Below are 18,378 nucleotides of genomic sequence, written 5' to 3'. Positions count from 1 at the left end.
ACCTGACCTAACCTCCGCCGCCTGGGTCCCGCCGCACGATCCCGGCTCCCGCACAGTCCGCGGCTCGGGTCCGGCCGCAGCGCTGGGGCCCGCGCGGCTCTCCGCTCCCGGCCCGGCTCTGCGGACGCCTTAAAGGCGCGACGCGCTGGCCTGCGTCCTCCGACAGAAACGCCGGCTCCGCCCGCCCCCGCCCCCAGAGCTGCTGCTCCGCCGCCGCGGCCGCGTTCCCGTCGCCAGGGCTCCGGGCGAGAACTTGCAGCTCCTCCGCGCCCAGGCTCGTAGCGTTCCACTCGAAGGGCAAAGAGTAGCACGCACTACCCAACCCCAGCGACCCGTCTCCGAGAGCCAAGGGCGAGCGCGAGCGCCTACTGTGTTCCCCTACTGGGTTCCCCTACTGGGTTCCCCTTCGCAAGCATGTCAAACTCGCGGACGGTGGGCCGCATGCCTCGTTTATTTCAATGAGGCATGCGGTCGCGGCACCCCTTTAGAAGGCCGAACCCAGTCTCCTGCCCCTGCCCCTAAAGCGCTCACTTAGGGCACAGAGGAGGGATTGGAACCCAAGGCATCACTGTTCCACAAGGTGACACCAGAATTCGTGGAGGCCTTCTTGCATTCACTGAGCACCTACTGTGCGCTTGGTGCTGCTGGGCACCATCTGCCGCAGTGGCTGCCACCTAAGGGTTGAGAGAAAGCGAGGGACAGGCAGGTACACAGGCCAACAAAGCATGGGCTGTCTCATTTAAACCAGGAAGTGGGCTTTGTAGTTGGCGTCCTTGCTCAGAAGAAAGGCGAAGAAACTGGTTCAGCTTGTAAAGGACAGAACTGGGGATGCCAACCAGGGATCATCTGACTCCAAAGCTCTGGGGGCAAAATGGCCTTTCAGACACCACTGGTTAGATCCCCTCCGTGGTCATTGCTTCCTTTTAAGGACAATTAAACCCCGCTGGGCCAAAAAGTAAGGAGGGGAGCATAAAATTCATCACTCGTTAAATTCAGAGGTGTTTTCTGACAAGTTATCCGCCTCAAACCTGGGCTTTTGAACAACCTGGCCTCAGTTTACCACTTCAGCCTCATCTCCTAGTATTGCAAGGCCACGCAGGCTGAACTGGACCATCTAGGCTTTTGCCTGGGCTGGTCCTTACACCAAGGAACTCTCTTCCTTTCCTGCTTGGCCTGGCTACTCCTTCCTCTCTTCTGTGCCTTCAGTAAAATGTCACTTCCTCCAGCAAGCCTTCCTTAAATCCCTGTGGGGCCATACTCCAGTGGGGACTTCTCCCATCCAAGTGTTTATGCATCCATTTAACAAATATTTACTAAGCGTTTACTATGCCCTGAGCTCTGTGTGAGGGGGTCTTCCTGCTGTGCTGAGAGCTGAGTCCGTGGCTTGTCTGCCTCTCTCCGGACCTAGATGGGACCAGTGCCCAGAAGGACTCTGGGCCATTTCAGTCCGCCACAAAGACAGCTTCCCAGCCTGTACTCACAAGCCCTCCAGGCTGGCAAGTGTGGCTGGGCAGGTCCTGGGTTGTAAGAATTGGGCGTGGATAATTCCCAGTGACATGGCAAAGGGGCATCGCTGCCACCACTGGTGACCACCCATCAAATCTGCCTCTGTCACGGTGGCTGGAATCCAGCCCACTTTGGGGTAATCTCTCTGGCTGGGGCTGGATCACCTCCCTCTAAGGTGTTGGCCACCTTATCACTCAGACTTCAGGAGCTGCATTGGACTCCCTTCCTGGAGTTGTTCTCAGAGCTTCGGTGAGTTCCACCTCTCAGGCCTTATCTGTCCTCACTGCGAACTTCCCCCCGCCAGCTGTCTTCCAGCACACCCAGAGCAGGCCCAGAGAGGCAGCAAGGAATAAAGTTGGCCATCCTTTCAATCCCCACAAGCCACTTAGCAATCTAGGCTCAGGGTGCATCCCCCAAAAAGGTGCTGAGGGGGGCGAATAAATAAATAAGTGAAGGAAATGCATGAATGGCTTCCCACAAGGCCTACCCAGAAGCCATCCATAAACTTTACCTGGTGTATTAGAAACTTGAAAACAATTCTTAAATTTAAATTTTTTCCCTCTCCAAAACCTTAAAAAGGTGCAATTGCCCTTTTTTAAATTCATAGCCTGCAGCCTCAGAGGCCTCCTAGGGTCTGAAGTTTCTAAATATAGAGACTTTCCCCCCTAGTTTTTTTTTTAAAAAAATATATTTTATTGATTTTTTACAGAGAGGAAGAGAGAGGGATAGAGAGTTAGAAACATTGATCAGCTGCCTCCTGCACACCTCCTACTGGGGATGTGCCCGCAACCAAGGTACATGCCCTTGACCGGAATCGAACCTGGGACCTTTCAGTCCGCAGGCCGATGCTCTATCCACTGAGCCAAACTGGTTAGGACTCCCCCTAGTTTTATATTTTGATACACTGAGTTGAGCCCAGTGGGAGTCACATTCTCTGTGACTCTTACCCACCTTTTGACTGATAGGAGAGAAGCCTTAGTTACCCCCTCCCCCACCCCCTGATTCACAGTGAAGCCAAGGAGGCCGGAGGCGATGAGGGGACTCACCTGTAATACCCTTTCTGAATCAGCAATGCCCTGAACTATGTCACTAAAGAATCAGGGGAGGGTGGGAGGTCAGGGAGCAGTCCAAGGGGCCACCCACATTCCTAATGGCATCCCAAATAGAGACTCCTTATTATCTGACAGCTCTCACCCCAGCATTAGAAAGGAGTTCTGGAACCTCTCATCTGCCAGCAGGTGCAGCAGCACCCAGGCTTCACCCTATCACATTTGTGACCTTCTCCTGGACTCGGCAGCATACCAGTTAGAGCTGAGTGGTGCCAACGGTCACCGCTGTTTAAGGCACATGCATTACCTGCTGGGCCCTGTGCATCATCTCACTTAGTTCTCACCACCACCTGTGAGATGTGCTAACCCACTTTACAGATGGGAACACTGAAGCACAGAGGTTAAGTGACTCACTCAAGATCCCATAGTCAGGACATAGTGGGGCCAGCAGTCAAAGGAGTTTATTCATTCATTCAACCACTTCATGCCAGGTACACTTTGGGTGAACAAAGACATACTTGCTGCCCTCAAAAACTTAGAGTCTTTTAATAATAAGAAAATATTAGAAACTATTCCATCAGGGGTCACACACAGATTATGATGGAATCATGAATAACAACAAATACAAAGGCCATGTCAGCACATGGAAATGCATGTAGGAGAAAAATGAAAAACACAAGGTACTCTGTGTACTCAGATGTCAGCTGGCAGCATCCCTGGCCTGTGAGCAATTTGCATGATTCATTCTCCAATCATGTATTGCATGGCAACTGTGAGCCAACCACCGAGCGCTGGGCCCATGTGCAATTCAGATATCACCACCTTGCAGCAGCCTTCCCTGATTACCTCTGAAAAATTAGTTGTCCCATCATCCATACCCTGTAGCACATTGTAGATGATGATTTATTTATTCATTTTGACCCCACTTAGTTGTGAATTCTTTTTTTTCACCTCCATATCCCCAGGGACTAGCATGATGAGTGGCACAGAGCAAGCAGACATTAATTAGTCATTCTGTGTTCAGTACTTCACGTGCATTATCTCACTGAACCTGTGAGGTGTGTATTATTGTTGGCTGCATTTCACAGATGAGGAAATTGAGACTCAGAGAGGTTAAATAACCTACCCACGGTTACATGACTAGTAAGTGATACTGTCAGAATCCAAACCATGTTGTGTAGGTCTGAACACAAAGTCTGCATTCTAACCATTAAGATGCCTGCTGCCATAACCAGTAATGGAATTAAATATGAGCCCAGCCGGTGTGGCTCAGTGGTTGAGTGTAGACCTATGAACCAGGAGGTCATGGTTCGATTCCCATCAGGGCAGATGCCTAGATGCAGGCTTGATCCCCAGTAGGGGGTGTGGAAGCAGGCCACCAAGGATTCTCATCATTGATGTTTCTATCTCTCTTCCTCTCTGAAATCAATAAAAATATATTTAAAAAATAAATAGCCCTAGCCGGTTTGGCTCAGTGGATAGAGCGTCGGCCTCTGACCAAAGGGTCCCGGGTTCAATTCCAGTCAAGGGCATGTGCCTTGGTTGCAGGTTCCTTCCCTGCCTGGGCTCTGGTCGGGCTCGTGCAGGAGGCAACCAATCAATGTGTTTGAAAGATGAAACAGATCATGGGATACCAGGATACAGGCTTTATTGGAGATCACCCTGCCGGGCCGTCTTCCAGAGGGAAAAAGGGTGAGAGAGAGAGAGAGAGAGAGAGAGAGAGAGAGAGCGTGTGCCGGGGTGAGAGTGCCTTTTAAGGGGAGGAAAAGAGGGGACGGGGCTTAGGGCACTCAGCACACGCTGATTGGTGGTTTCATGTAAGGCACATGGTTAGGGGCCTAGGGATTTAGGAATTGGGGGCTTAGGGTATATGGCAGGTGCTGATTGGTGGTTCAATGTACAGTCCATATAAGGTGTTCAGGAATGTCCGGCTGCAGGTGGAGTTTACGTCATACTCTGTCCATCAGTTGGGGGAAGGGAGGATCTATCAGTGTTCCTCTCCCATTGATGTTCCTCTCTGTCTTTCCCTCTCTCTTCCACTCTCCTTAAAAATCAATGGAAAAATATCCTCAGGTGAGGATTAACAACAACAAATAAATAAGAAAGATATGACAAAGTCTGACCTTGAAAGAGATTGTATCTAGAAATCTATGAACTATGAATATTTTTAGGCAGAAAAAGCATCTTCTTTCTAAACAACTCAAAATATTGCTAATTCATTTCTTTCTTCTTTTGAACAGGAATTAGGATTTATTGGTGGGTGTAAGGAGGAGTGCAGGGCCCACCATTTGTCCAGGGGACCAGGTTAGGGGTGCATTTAACCCCACAGCCATCTGGAATGAGCTGCTTCTCAGCCACCATGTCTTCAAACTCATCCGCATTAAACTCAGCAAAGCCCCTCTTCTTGGAGATGTGGGTCTTTTGGTGGCCGGGGAACTTGAACTTGGCTCTGTGCAGGGCCTAGTCACATGCTCCTTGTTCTGCAGCTTGTGCGGATGGATATGATGACTTGACCTCTGTGCCCTGGGTTTTCCAAAGGCACTCGCCTGTCAGCCCCTCTGCAGGACATCTTGTTGATGCAGATGACGTGGGAGGGGTGGAGCCGCACTCGGAGGTGAAAGCCATCTTTGCCACCGCTTTTCACCATGTACTTGTTGGCACAAAAACGGGCGCCATGTTCATCGGGCGCCATGTGGCCACAGAATGGGAGCTCCTTCACTCCTGTCTTCTTCCGCACCAGGTCAATGAGGTGGATGTTGGCATCAGGGACACCTCAGCAGAAGCGAGACTCTGGGTATGGCTGCTTGTTCTTAGAACACCTGTAACACTAGCCAGGTTGGCAGCCCATGGCGACATCAGAATCTTCAGTGGCACGCCGAAGGGAAAGAGATTCATTTGTTTATGAATGAAATGTTTATCGAGCATCTGCTTATGTATAGGACCCAAGCTGGGGAAGATACATAAGACACATCCTTCTCTCAAGGCATAGATTACAGATTACAAGAAAATTACAGGATGTTTTTTACACCTGAAAAAGGAATATCAATGCAAGACTTAAGTAATAAAAGTAGGTCAGAAAACAAGTCAGCCTATGTCAAATGTAGCATATGGTCATGGGAGGAAGGACTCAATAATAAGGAGGCTCTGAAATTACTGAAAATGCCAGTTGAGCACAGCACTAGCCAGAGAGGATGGAAGGAAAGGGGAGACCTCGGCCTGCACAAGGAGCTCCGGGTCAGGTTGCCCAAGCACCTGTATGTAAGTTGGAAGGTCAGAAATTTCCAAAAAATTAACCTAGACCTTTAACAAGAGGCAAGGGAAATGAACGCTCAGAGTGGTTGAGACTGAAATTCTAAAGCCAGGAAGATTTTAATTTATTAAATTCACATTTGGATCCAGAAGATGAATAAAAAAGGAAATGAGCACATGTGATGGTAACAGATGTCAGAGGGAAACCAAAGCTACCAGTTTCCTATTTTACTTCGTCTGCATCTCGGAGAAAGAGCTTCCATTTGGTCAGGTTAGGATATCACAGAGAGAGAAACCAAGCCCAGGGCAGGAAGAAAGGACAGGGGAAGAACACTCAGCCGTTTTAATTAGTTCAGTGTGTCAGGTCAAGAGAAAGCACTGCCCAGGGTACCAAGAGGGTATTTAGAAATGATCTCAGAAGCCAGAAGTCTCTAATTAGAGTGAGGGTCCCATGTCAAGCAGGGAGGAAGATTAATATACAAATCCAGAGACCAAGTGGTCTGGTGTGGATTTCTAGCAAAGTTCTGCACATGATTATTAAACTGGAACAAAAGATGTACCAACGGCTTGTGTGGGTTCACTGTGCATAATCACGGCAAAGGGATGATTTTTCACAGTTACTAGCGTAAGTAGATTTGGATTACATACAGAACCCGGACGGTAGTAGGCTTTGGACAAAACAGTTTATTATCTGTTTATGGGCAAGATAAAGCAATCTAGACTGCATAACACCACAGGCCAGTGAATTCATAGGTTAAACTGTGGCCCAACTTTCTTTCATCTGACAATATTAGACTGGAAGCAATTTTCTTTTATTTTTATTAAAATGAATTTATTGAGGTGACATTGGTTAATAAAACCATACAGGTTTCAAGTGTACAATTCAATAATATATCATCTGCATACTGCATTGTGCACTCATCATTCAACATCAAGTCTCCATCACCATTTATTCCCCCTTTGCCCAGTTCTACTTCCCCCACCCTCCTTTCCCTCTGGCTATCACATACTGTTGTCAGTGTCTATGTGACACATACACACACACACACACACACACACACACACACACACACACACACGAAGGTGCTTTTTTTTGCTTATTCCCTTCACCTTTTTTTCATCCAGTTCCCCAACCCCCGCCTTCCTCTGCTCTGACAGCTGTCAGTCTGTTCTATGTATCTATGTGGAAGCAATTTTCTAACTGAATGCTCTAGTTCTCTGACATTAAGAAAAAAAAAGAATTTAGATAAAACAAAAATCCAGACTTGCCATCAATTTTTAAATCAGGAAAAGCTGGGGAGAAAATTTGGGTTCCAAATTGTTTCAATAATGTGGAATATGCCAAAAAACATGGTGAAATTTAATAGTCTCACTTTTCGACTTTTAAAATTCAAATTGCATCGCAACATATGGTACACCAGATATTCTGAAGCATGCTTTTTCTCAAAACACCTCTATCCTAGATAAAATAGACTTTGTCACGTGTTGCTGGGCTGAATGTGTGTCAAAATAAGAGGAGGGGACAGTGAAAAGCAAATAAATGTGAAATGCAAGGTTGTCCCAACACCAAATGTATAATCAGACCCTAACCCAGTGGTCGGCAAACTCATTAGTCAACAGAGCCAAATATCAACAATACAATGATTGAAATTTCTTTTGAGAGCCAAATTTTTTAAACTTAAACTATATCGGTAGGTACATTGCTATTAACTTAATTAGGGTACTCCTAAGCTGGCCTTTGCTAAAAACTCAAGGGGCCAAAGAGCCGCATGTGGCTCGAGAGCCGCGGTTTGCTGACCACTGGCCTAACCAATATTGAGAGATCTCATCCAGCTCTCATGTAGAGTAGCTGAACCTAGAGTCCCATACTTATCAGGACCCTTTAAATGAGCCAAATGGTTTCAGATGGGTAGCATTCCTTCACTCCCTTCCAACCATAAACAAAACAAGGATGCTTTCTGTAAGAAAGCACCCAGGATTCCCATAGATATGATTAACCAAACAGTGATTTGGGAAACATATTTGAAGCGATTACATAGAATTCAGCATGGAGTGATATGACATGAAAATATTTTTGAAAAGATATGGAATATGCAGGATAGACTGAGAAGATCAAAATCCATTTAATCAGCACCACAGAGATAAAAAAGGAGAGGCCTTATTTGAGGTAGGAATTGCTAAGAATTTCCAGGGTAGAAAAAGGACATGAATCCACAGATACACAAAGCATAACATATCTAAAGTAGGAAAAATAATACCAAGAAACATTGTAGTGAGACTGGGAACACTAAAAACAAAGATCTTAAAAGCAGCTAGAGAGAATAATCATAAAAGAAGGAATTAAATAGACTATGAGCAGATTACTCGATGGCAACACCAGAAGCAAAAAGATAGTAGAAATATCTTCAAAGACTGAGGATTGGATAGTCAGCATCTCTAGAATGAGGGTAAAATACTGAAAAAACAAGATGAATTTTCGACTGGAAGACTTAACTAAATGAACTTCAGAGATGCACTTCAGAAAGAAGAAAAATGACCCAATTTAGAATCGAAATGCAAGGAGAAATCATGAGTGAAGAAATTGGTAAATACAGTGAATCTAAACAAAATTTTCTGTACAAAACAATAATGTTGACAACAACAATAAAAAAAAGTATAGGTTTAAACAAGTCAGAACCAAAATACTGGGCAGCATAAATTAAGAGGTGATCAGAGTTAAAGTGTTCGAATGACTTTGCATTTGTGTGGGAAGGGAATTAAAATATTAACTTTAGCCTTTGTTAAATAGGTGTGGTAAAATGTCAATAGTATTTGTAATATAATACAAATATTTATGTAACTTTCAAACCAGTAAAAGGCGGGGGGGGGGGGGGGAGTAGGGGGGAAGATAGCATAAGCCAATAAAAAAAGCAAATAAACAACATTCAACCCCAAAGAAGTATTAAAAAAGCAAGACTCCATACTTGCAAGAAAGATAGTAAAAATAAGTCCAGATATACTAATTCAGTAAATGTAAATTAACCAAACTCATCAGTTAAAAGTTGGAAATTGTCAAACCGGATGTTTAAAAATCTAAGTCACTATTTCAAGAAGCACTTCTAAAACATAGGAATTTGGAAAGGTTGAAAGTGAAAGTGTGGAAAATGATATACCTGACAATACTACTCAAAAGGAAGCGAGCATAGTTATGTAATATTAGATAGCATAGACTGATAAAAAAAACATTACTAAGGATAGAAAGGATCACTACAATAATGATTAAAAGTTCAATTCACTAGCAAAATCTCAGTTCTAAACTATAGAAAACATGAATTTTATATTATTAAAGAAACTAGTGGCTCAGTGCACAAAATTCATGCACGAGGGGGGGGTGGTTCCCTCAGCCCGGCCTGTACCCTCTCCAATCTGGGACCCCTCGAAGGATGTCCTACTGCCAGTTTACAGGGATCGGGCCTAAACTGGCAGTCAGACATCCCTCTCGCAATCCGGGACTGCTGGCTTCTAACCGCTCACCTGCCTGCCTGCCTGTCTGATTGCCCCTAACCACTCGGCCTGCTGGCCTGCTCACCCCCAACTGCTCCCTGTGCCAGAGTGCTTGCCCCCAACTGCCACCCCTGCTGGCCCGCTCACCCCCACCTCCCCTCCCCACTAGCCTGCTCACCCCCAACTGCCTCCCTGCTGGCCTGCTAACTCCAAACTGCCCCCCCCCCACTGTCCTGACCACCTCCAACTGACCCCCACTGACGGCCTGCTTGCCCCCAACTGGCCCCCCTACTGGTCTGCTTACCCCCAACGGCCCCACCCCCAACCAACCAGATCTTCCACAACTGCCATCCCATCCTGGCCTGATCACCCACAACTGCCCTCCCCTCTTGGCCTCTAACCGCCTCTACCTTGGCCCCACCACCATGGCTTTGTCCAGAAGAACGTCTGGAAGGTCTCCTGGAAGGTCTCCCAGTCCAATTAGCATATTAGCCTTTTATTAGTATAGATAGAGGCCTGGTGCACGGGTGGGAGCTGGCTGGTTTGCCCTGAAGGGTGTCCTGAATCAGGGTGGGGGTTCCCTTGGGGCATGGGGAGGCCTGGGCGAGGGGCCTGTGGTGGTTTGCAGACTGGCCACGCCCACATGGGGTGAGGGTACCCGCTGGGGGGGCGTGACCAGCCTGGGTGAGGGGCTGATGGCTGTTTGCAGGCTGGCCAATCCACCCAGCAGGGACCCTCACCCCATGGGGGTGTGGTCAGCCTGGGTAAGGGGCTGAGGGCCATTTTCAGGCTGGCCATGACCCCCAGCGACCCAGGCTCCCAGCCCCTCCTTTTTTTCCTTTTTTTTTTTTCAGTGCCTCCTTGAGCAGAGGCCAGTGCCAGCTGGAAGCAGGTATCTGGGGTTTATTTATCTTCTATAATTGAAACTTTGTAGCCTTGAGCGGAGGCCAGGGCCAGCTGGAAGCAGGTATCTGGGATTTATTTATCTTCTATAATTGAAACTTTGTAGCCTTGAGCAGAGGCCAGGGCTGGCCAGGGCGGGTGGGAAGCTTGGCTTCCTCCATCGCCGGGGCAACCCAAGCCTCCTGCTCACTCCAGCTCCGTGGCTGCAGCCATCTTTGTTGGGTTAATTTGCATACTTGCTCTTGATTGGCTGGTGGGCATAGCAGAGGTATGGTTAATTTGCATGTTTCTCTTTTGTTAGTGTAGATTTATGAGCCCTAATTGGTTTGGCTCAGTGGATAGAGCGTCGACCTGTGGACTGAAGGGTCCCAGGTTCGATTCCAGTCAAGGCATGTACCTTGATTGCAGGCACATCCCCAGTGTGGGGTGTGCAGGAAGCAGCTGATTGATGTTTCTCTCTCATCAAATGTTTCTAGCTCTCGATCCCTCTCCCTTCCACTCTGTAAAATATCCATAAAATATATTTTTAAAAAAAGAAATTGATGAAATCTTTAGTTAAAGGAAACATCAAGTCCAGATGGTCCTAGAAGCAAGTCTCAACTTTCAAGGAATAGATCATTCTACTCTCTCATAAGCTCTTTTGGAAAATAGGAAGAGAGAGAACACATCCCACCTCCCTCTAAGATGCCAGTCTAAATTCAATATCAAAACAAGATCAGACCAATATTACTTATACATCACTCAAAAGCATAGAAGCAAAAATCCTAAGTGAAATATTAGCACATTGAAGCCAGCAATATATAAAAATAATGATATATTATAATCAAGTTAAGTATATGCCAGCAATGCCAGAATAGTTTAACATTAAGAAATATATTCCTGCCCTGGCCGGGCAGCTCAGTTGGTTAGAGCATCATCCTGATATGGCAAGGTTTCGGGTTTGATTCCTGGTCAGGGCACATACAAGGAGCAACCAATAAATCCTATATAATAAAACCCTAATATGCAAATCGACCAAATGACGGAATGACCAGTTGCTATGACACGCACTGACCACCAGGGGGAAGACGCTCAATGCAGGAGCTGCCCCCTGGTGGTCAGTGCACTCCCACAGGGGGAGCTCGGCTCAGCCAGAAGCCAGGCTCACAGCTGGTGAGCGCAGTGGTGGTGGCGGGAGCCTCTCTTGCCTCCACTGCAGATGGACAGTAAGGAGTGAGGGGCCCTGGACTTCGAGATGGATGTCTGCCTGCTGGCTTAGGCCCGCTCCGCAGCAGGGAGCGGGCCTAAACAGGCAGGCAGACATCCCCCAAGGGATCCTGGACTGTGAGAGGACGCAGGCCAGGCTGAGGGACACACACCCCTCCCCCAGTGCAAGAAATTTCATGCACCGGGCCTCTAGTGTATAAATAAGTAGAACAACAAATCAATGTTTCTCTCTCTCCCTTCCTTTCTCTCTAAAAACCAATAAATAAATTAAAAAAAGAAATATATTCCTGTAGTTAACCACATCAACATGTTAAAGGAGAACTATAAGATCATGTCAATAGATTCAAATTTTTAAAATAACATTTGACAGGATAGCGGGGCAAGTGGGTGTAGGGATAGAGCAAAAAAGAGAAAAAAAACTCACGGACATGGACAACAGTGTGGTGATTGCCCTGGGGGAGGGGAAATAGAGGAGGGTAAAAGGGAGATAAATGGGGGATGGATGGAGACTTGAAGTGGTGAATTCACAATACAGTGCACAGATGATGTATTATAGAATTGTATCCCTGAAACCTGTATAATTTTGTTAGCCAGTGTCACCCCAATAAACTCTATATGAAGGAAAATAAATAAAAAAATAAACAAAAAATAACACTTGACAGTCCCTCATGGTAATAACTCATAGGAAACTAAGAAGAGAACTTCCTTAACCAGTTAAAAGGCATCTACCAAAAAAAAACAAACACATAAAACAAACAAACAAACAAAAAAAAACTACAACCAATATCATTGTAAATAATGAAATTTAGAAATGCTTCCTTCAAAATCAGAAACAATTTCAATCAAAATCTCAACAGGGCTTTTCTAGAAGATGATGAGCTGATTCTAAACTTCATATGGAAAAACAAAGGTCCAAGAGAAGCCACAATACTCCCAATGGAGAAGAAAAAGTAGATATCAAGACTTATAAAAATACTAGAGGCCTGGTGCACGAATTCATGCACGGGTGGGGTCTGGCTGGCTCGCCCCAATGGGGACCAATCGGGGCTGGGCTGGCAGGGAGGAGGGGATATGGGAGGTTGACCGGCCTCACCCCTGATTGGGAGGGGGCCATCGGGGGCAGGGTTGGCCAGGAGGAGGGGCCACGGGATGTTGGCTGGCTGGCCCACTCCTGATTGGGCCAGTTGGCCAGCCACAGTGGGCGTCATAGTGACCGGCTGTTCTGGTCATTCCGGTGGTTCCAGCATTCTGGTTCCTGGCTTTTTATATATATAGATAGTTAATAAGGCAGTAAGTATTCATATAGGGATAGATCATGACATTTATGACACAGAACAGAAACCCCAGAAATGAACCCATGCATGTAGGGAAACTTGGTCTATGTAAAGGTGACATTTCAGATCAGTGGGGATATAGGAGGGTCAATTCAGCAAAAAGTGCTGGGACAATTGATTATTCATGTAGAAAAATAGGGACTAAAACAACTTTCTCATGCCCCACCCCAACCCCCATTTATTCAAGATAGATTACAGACTTTACTATAAAAGGCAAAATTTTAACCTTTTAGAAGACAATATAAGAAATTATCTTTAGGATCTTGCCAATACTTGGCACAATCAGACTTTTTTCTAACCTAGTGTTTGTGAAATAGTACCTCTTTGTGATCTTAATCTTCATGTCCATGACTAATGGGCTTGAGCAATTTTCCATATGTTTATTTGCCATTCATGTTTCTGTGTCTGTGAAATACCAGTTCCTGTCATTTCCCCATTTTTCTAATTGTCTATGTCTTAATGGTTCGTAGTTATGTGTGTTGAAATGATCTTCTCCCAGTTTGTGGCTTTTCACTTTCTTTAGTGTTTTTGAATCAACAAGCATTCATTTTAATTTCATCGAATTATCCTTTACATTTAGTGCTTTTTGTGTCATGTTTACAAAATCCTTCCCTGCCTCCCTGAACCATGTGGATTGAGACTGGGGATATATGGCACTCCAAGCAAACGGGCTGCAGGCACTGAACTGGGCCTCATGGCTGCTGGGCTGGCCCAGATCCACAGACGGCAGCACAGATATAACAAAACCCAAGCTCCAAGTGTTTGAGTCAGTGGAACGCATCTCAGGTGAAGGCAGTGGGCTCTGGCTTCATCAAGTCCACCCCTGCCACTTTATTAGCTTGGTCTCTGTAAAGGTGAGTGACTGGCTACTTGTCTATATAAAACTGAGTTTCTTCATGTGGAAATAGGGGATGCTGATGAAGAATCAACGATGTTACTAACATCAAAGGGCTGCAGAGAAGATCAAGCTGAACATTGCGTTTCAAGGTCAGCACTGCACCTGGCAGAATATGAGCTATCGGCATCATCGCTCTTCATGCACCAAGCATTTACTGGGCTGCGTGGTCCTTAGACGGGCCTGAAAGCTCTTTGAATAGTCAAAGATCAGTGGTGGGAAATAGACTATGAAGACCCCAAATGTAGGCTGGGAATAAACGGGTGAAGGTTACCAGCAGAGGGGTGTGTGTGTGTGTAGGGCAGAATTCTTTAAAAAAAATTTTAAAATTTATTTTGAGAGAGAGAGAGAGAGAGAGAGAGAGAGAGAGAGAGGAAGGAACATAGATATATTGTTCCACTTACTTATGCATTCATTAGTTGATTCTTGTATGTGCCTTGACCGGGGTTAGGGGATTGAATCCACAGCCTTGGTGTATCAGAACGATGCTCTAACCCATTGGTCGGCAAACCGCGGCTCGCGAGCCACATGCAGCTCGCCGCTCTGTTGACTAATGAGTTTGCCGACCACTGCTCCTCTAACCAACTGAGTCACCTGGCCAGGGGCCAGAATTCTTCTTACTAAGAAAACACACATTTTCCCGGGCTTCTTGCTGGATGCCTCACAGGCTTCTTATCAGCATAAACATCACCCACATCGCTGTTCCAAGATCTGTCCCTCTTAGCTGTTCCTGGTGTCTCGCCTGAGTCTTTAAGCACCCCACCATGTAAACATGAACATCATAATGAAACTTTCAAAGATGTGCGTCACATTATGCCATCTAAATCATGATGCTACCTGATTTAACTTATCAAAAGGACAAAGCATCCTCATTGTTCCCATTTTGTCTCTTCTCGGGCCTGCTGAGGCCCTGCAGGGAGCCAGGGCACGCATCTGTAGGCATGGATCACAGCCTGGTCTCCCTTCAGGCTGTGGTCCTGGTGCCCAGGCTGGGGTTCTGGGAACTGGGAGTACTGGGTACCCAAAGGGGCCAGGAGCAGGAGGAACCAAGTTTGATCATGAACAGGCCAAAGACTCAGAAGCAGGATGGATATTGGGACAGAGCAGAGAAGGATGGGGCAGGTGAAGCTAGAAGCCAGTCGTGAGGTATAGATATCACCTGCTCCTTCGTGTTAGTTCCCAAGTGGATTATTTTTATTTGAAGCCGTAGGGTGGGCAAGTGGCAATTAATTAGTAGCTAGTGTACATTTCTTTTTTTTTTCCTCTTTTAAAAATATGTTTTTATTGATTTTAGAGAGAGGAAGGGAGAGGGATAGAGAGCTGGAATAATTGATTGGCTGCCTCGTGCACCTCCCGACCCCCCACTGCAGATGGAGCCTGCAACCTAGGCATGTGCCCTGATCAGGAATCGAAACGGGGACTTCTTGGTTCATGGTTGATGCTCAACCACTGAGCCACACTGGCCGGGTGCGAGTGTACATTTCTGAATTGCCTGCTCTGTCCTGGTACTGGGCATTGTGCTTTGCATGCATTATCCCATTTGTTTTCATCTTTACAGCAGCCACAGCCTATGGTGTTGTTATGTCCACAGTTTAACACATGAGGGAGCTAAGCTTAGGTGACTTGCCCAAGTTCACATAGTCAGCAATTGGTGCAAACTTGTCTCCTGAATCCATGCTCTCAACCACTGCTCCCCATGGTGCTCCATGAGCACCGTTAGGGCTTGTGTAAGACTGACATTTTGCAGACTGCTATGGAGACTCCACTGCAGTTGCAAATGATGGAATGGGCATTGGGGGGTGTTCGGGAAAGTGCTGCTGAGCGTCTTTTCCTTAAGAAATACACCTCTTCTCAGTGACGGCAGCTCCCCTCCATTGCGGCTATACATGTATGTGAACACAGCCTGATTGGATATGACTGGTCTCCATGGAAACATAAGTTCCAATGACTTCTGCTTCCAGAGGAGTCAGCTTCCAATCTCTGAGAATTAATTACAAATATAGTCTTGAGACTTCATGTCACTACATTTACACGTGTGATCTCTGAGGCTGTGCAGGCAGGCCTGGGAACCCAGGATTCGCTTTCTCTATAAACAAGGGTACGATGGTGTGGACTTCATAAACTTGCTCTAAGCATTACTAAACGTGTAAACAGAAGTTGGCTAGTCCTCTCCCACCTGCCTATTCCCCTCCTGCTGCCCCTGTTCCAACACTATGGTGACCAGCTCATCCAGATTAGCTCGGGACTTGCCCTGCTTTTACACCGAAAGCGCCCCCTCAGCCTCAGGCAAACGAGATGGTTGGTCACCCTCCCCAACTCCACAGAGAAGTCACAATAGTCCAGATAATACGGTGGCCAATGGTGGGTCCAGAAGGTTTGAGTCCAAGATTTACACTGATCGGCTCCCCCCACCCCACCGGCACCTAGGCCGCTCCGGGATCCCCCCCCCCCCCAATTCCCTACCTGTCGGGTCGGGAGGCTGCACCCCAGCCTGGACCTGCCCGCTCGCGCCCCCTGAGGTTCCGGCTGCAGCAGCTGGAGGCGCTGCGCAGGATGGTGCAGGAGCGCGAGAGGGACATCCTGGCGGCCAACGCCTCGGACCTGAGCAAGAGTGAGCTGAATGCACACAGCCAGGAAGTCATTACCATTCTTGGGGAAGTTGATCTCGTGCTGGAGCAGCTTCCTGAGTGGATTACTGCTAACCCAGCCAAGAAGAACCTGCTCACCTTGACGGATGAGGCCTACGTCCAGCCAGAGCCCCTGGGGGTCGTCCTGATTATAGGGGCTTGGAACTACCCCTTCGCTCTCACCATGCAGCCACTGATAGGAGCCATTGCTGCAGGAAATGCTGTGATTATCAAGGCTTCTGAAGTAAGCGAAAATACAGCCAACATCTTGGCTAAGCTCCTCCCCCAGTATTTAGACCAGGACCTGTATGTTGTGGTTAATGGTGGCGCTGAGGAAACCACCGAGCTCCTGAAGCAGCGATTTGACCACATTCTCTACACTGGAAGCACTGCGGTTGGAAAAATTGTCATGGCAGCTGCTGCCAAGCATCTGACCCCTGTGACTCTGGAACTGGGAGGGAAGAGTCCGTGCTACATCGACAGAGATTGTGACCTGGACATCGCCTGCAGACTCATAGCCTGGGGGAAGTACATGAACTGCATTGCTCCCGACTACATTCTCTGTGAACCATCTCTCCAGGGTCAAATCGTGCAGAAGATTAAAGGAAACTGTGAAGGAGTTTTATGGAGAAAATATAAAAGAATCTCCCGATTATAAAAGGATCGTCAATCTTCGTCATTTTAAGAGGCTCCTGAGTTTGCTTGAAGGACAGAAGGTAGCGTTTGGTGGGGAGACTGATGAAGCCACCCGCTACATCGCCCCAACAGTACTTACTGACGTTGATCTTGAAACCAGGGTGATGCGAGAAGAAATTTTTGGACCAATTCTTCCAATAGTGCCTGTGAAGAATGCAGATGAAGCCATAAAGTTCATAAATGATCGCGAAAAGCCATTGGCTTTCTACGTGTTTTCTCATAACAACAAGCTTGTCCGGCGGATGATTGACTGCACGTCCAGCGGGGGTGTCACGGTCAACGACGTGATCATCCACTTCATGCTCAGCTCTCTGCTCTTCGGGGGCGTGGGTTCCAGTGGGATGGGAGCTTATCACGGAAAGCATAGTTTCGATTCCTTTTCTCATCAACGTCCCTGTTTATTGAAAAGTTTAAAGAGAAAAGGTGCTAACAAACTCAGATAGCCCCCCAACAGCCAGTCAAAGGTGGATTGGGCAAAATTCTTCCTTTTGAAACGATTCAGCAAAGGAAAACTCAGTCTCCTGCTCCTCATCGTCCTGGGCGTGGTGGCCGCTGTTCTGGTCAAGGCTGTATACTCCTGAAGAGTGATCCTGTTCAGCCTCCTCGATGCCTCCACTGAATCATTCCTCTGTTAAGTAGTTAATGAACCCATAGTTTTAGCATCCTACCAAAAATGGGGGAAAAAATATGCAGCACTGTAGTCAACCCTGACGTCATTGCCAAGCACCATTAATGCAACTTGCATTTCAGCCAAATCCCAGCATTCCCCACTGAGGACACTCAGAACCTACTCTAGACTGTGCTGCTTAATGAACCCATAGTTTTAGCATCCTACCAAAAATGGAAAGAAAATATGCAGCACTGTAGTCAACCCTGACGTCATTGCCAAGCACCATTAATGCAACTTGCATGTCAGCCAAATCCCAGCATTCCCCACTGAGGACACTCAGAACCTACTCTAGACTGTGCTGCCCGGATTGGGGCCAGGGAAGGAGGATGTCTGGAGCTACCCCTGCATTCCCTGGGAGCTTAAAGGAGTCTCAGAACCAGCTCAGGGACTGCCTCCCCCTAGTTCATGGGACATGGGACACCCCACCCCGTCCCTGCTGTTGCCTCCATCACTCTGGAAACTTTCAAGAGTTCAGTCCAGAGAGATGAGGCTAGATTTTCCCAGGCTCTACAACCGGGGGAGAGGGGTCCCTGTCCCTCATTCGCCCCTTGGGATTTGCGGACCTGACCTCCACGAGTTAGCCTGCCCATCAGATGTGCCGTCTGCCCAGTGGTGTTCCTCCATTCTCCGTCCATTCACCACCCTGCCTTGTGTTTGGTTTGTGGCATCTCTTGTCCCTGCCCACAGAGGCTTCTTGTGATGGTAACCCCGAAGCATCTTGTAAATCCTAGGACCTCCTGGAAGACAGTGCCCGTTTCAT

The 18,378-nt window shown here is 47.1% G+C and overlaps 2 protein-coding genes and 1 pseudogene across 4 annotated transcripts in view; 1 reads left to right on the top strand and 2 right to left on the bottom strand.

Annotated features, from left to right (window-relative positions):
- Positions 1–130, bottom strand: part of ABHD6 (abhydrolase domain containing 6, acylglycerol lipase) — a 53,401-nt gene extending 53,271 nt beyond the window's left edge. The window contains exon 1 of one of the 2 annotated variants that reach the window (XM_079794562.1): positions 3–130. The gene's annotated coding sequence lies outside the window, so the exon portion shown is untranslated. The remainder of the gene's footprint in view (positions 1–2) is intronic. The other variant, XM_079794563.1, reaches the window with a different exon arrangement.
- A 4,625-nt stretch (positions 131–4,755) lies between these two features.
- Positions 4,756–9,638, bottom strand: LOC307113452 (large ribosomal subunit protein uL16-like; annotated as a pseudogene). The gene is made up of 2 exons: positions 9,618–9,638; positions 4,756–5,382 (listed from the first exon to the last, which is right to left on the bottom strand). The product of its transcript is annotated as a large ribosomal subunit protein uL16-like (transcript).
- Positions 9,639–14,738: 5,100 nt separating this feature from the next.
- Positions 14,739–17,583, top strand: LOC307113451 (aldehyde dehydrogenase family 3 member A2-like; the record flags this gene model as incomplete). The annotated part of the gene is given in 5 exon segments (XM_079795069.1): positions 14,739–14,771; positions 16,053–16,853; positions 16,855–17,278; positions 17,515–17,552; positions 17,554–17,583. Coding segments are annotated over 5 exon segments (1,326 nt in total).
- Between the last annotated feature and the right edge of the window lie 795 nt (positions 17,584–18,378).

Source organism: Cnephaeus nilssonii (genome assembly GCF_951640355.1).
Source record: "Cnephaeus nilssonii genome assembly, chromosome: 17".
NCBI classification, from domain to species: Eukaryota; Metazoa; Chordata; class Mammalia; order Chiroptera; family Vespertilionidae; genus Cnephaeus; species Cnephaeus nilssonii.
Note: the sequence above shows the minus strand (reverse complement) of the source record. Positions and strands in the feature narration are given on the sequence as shown.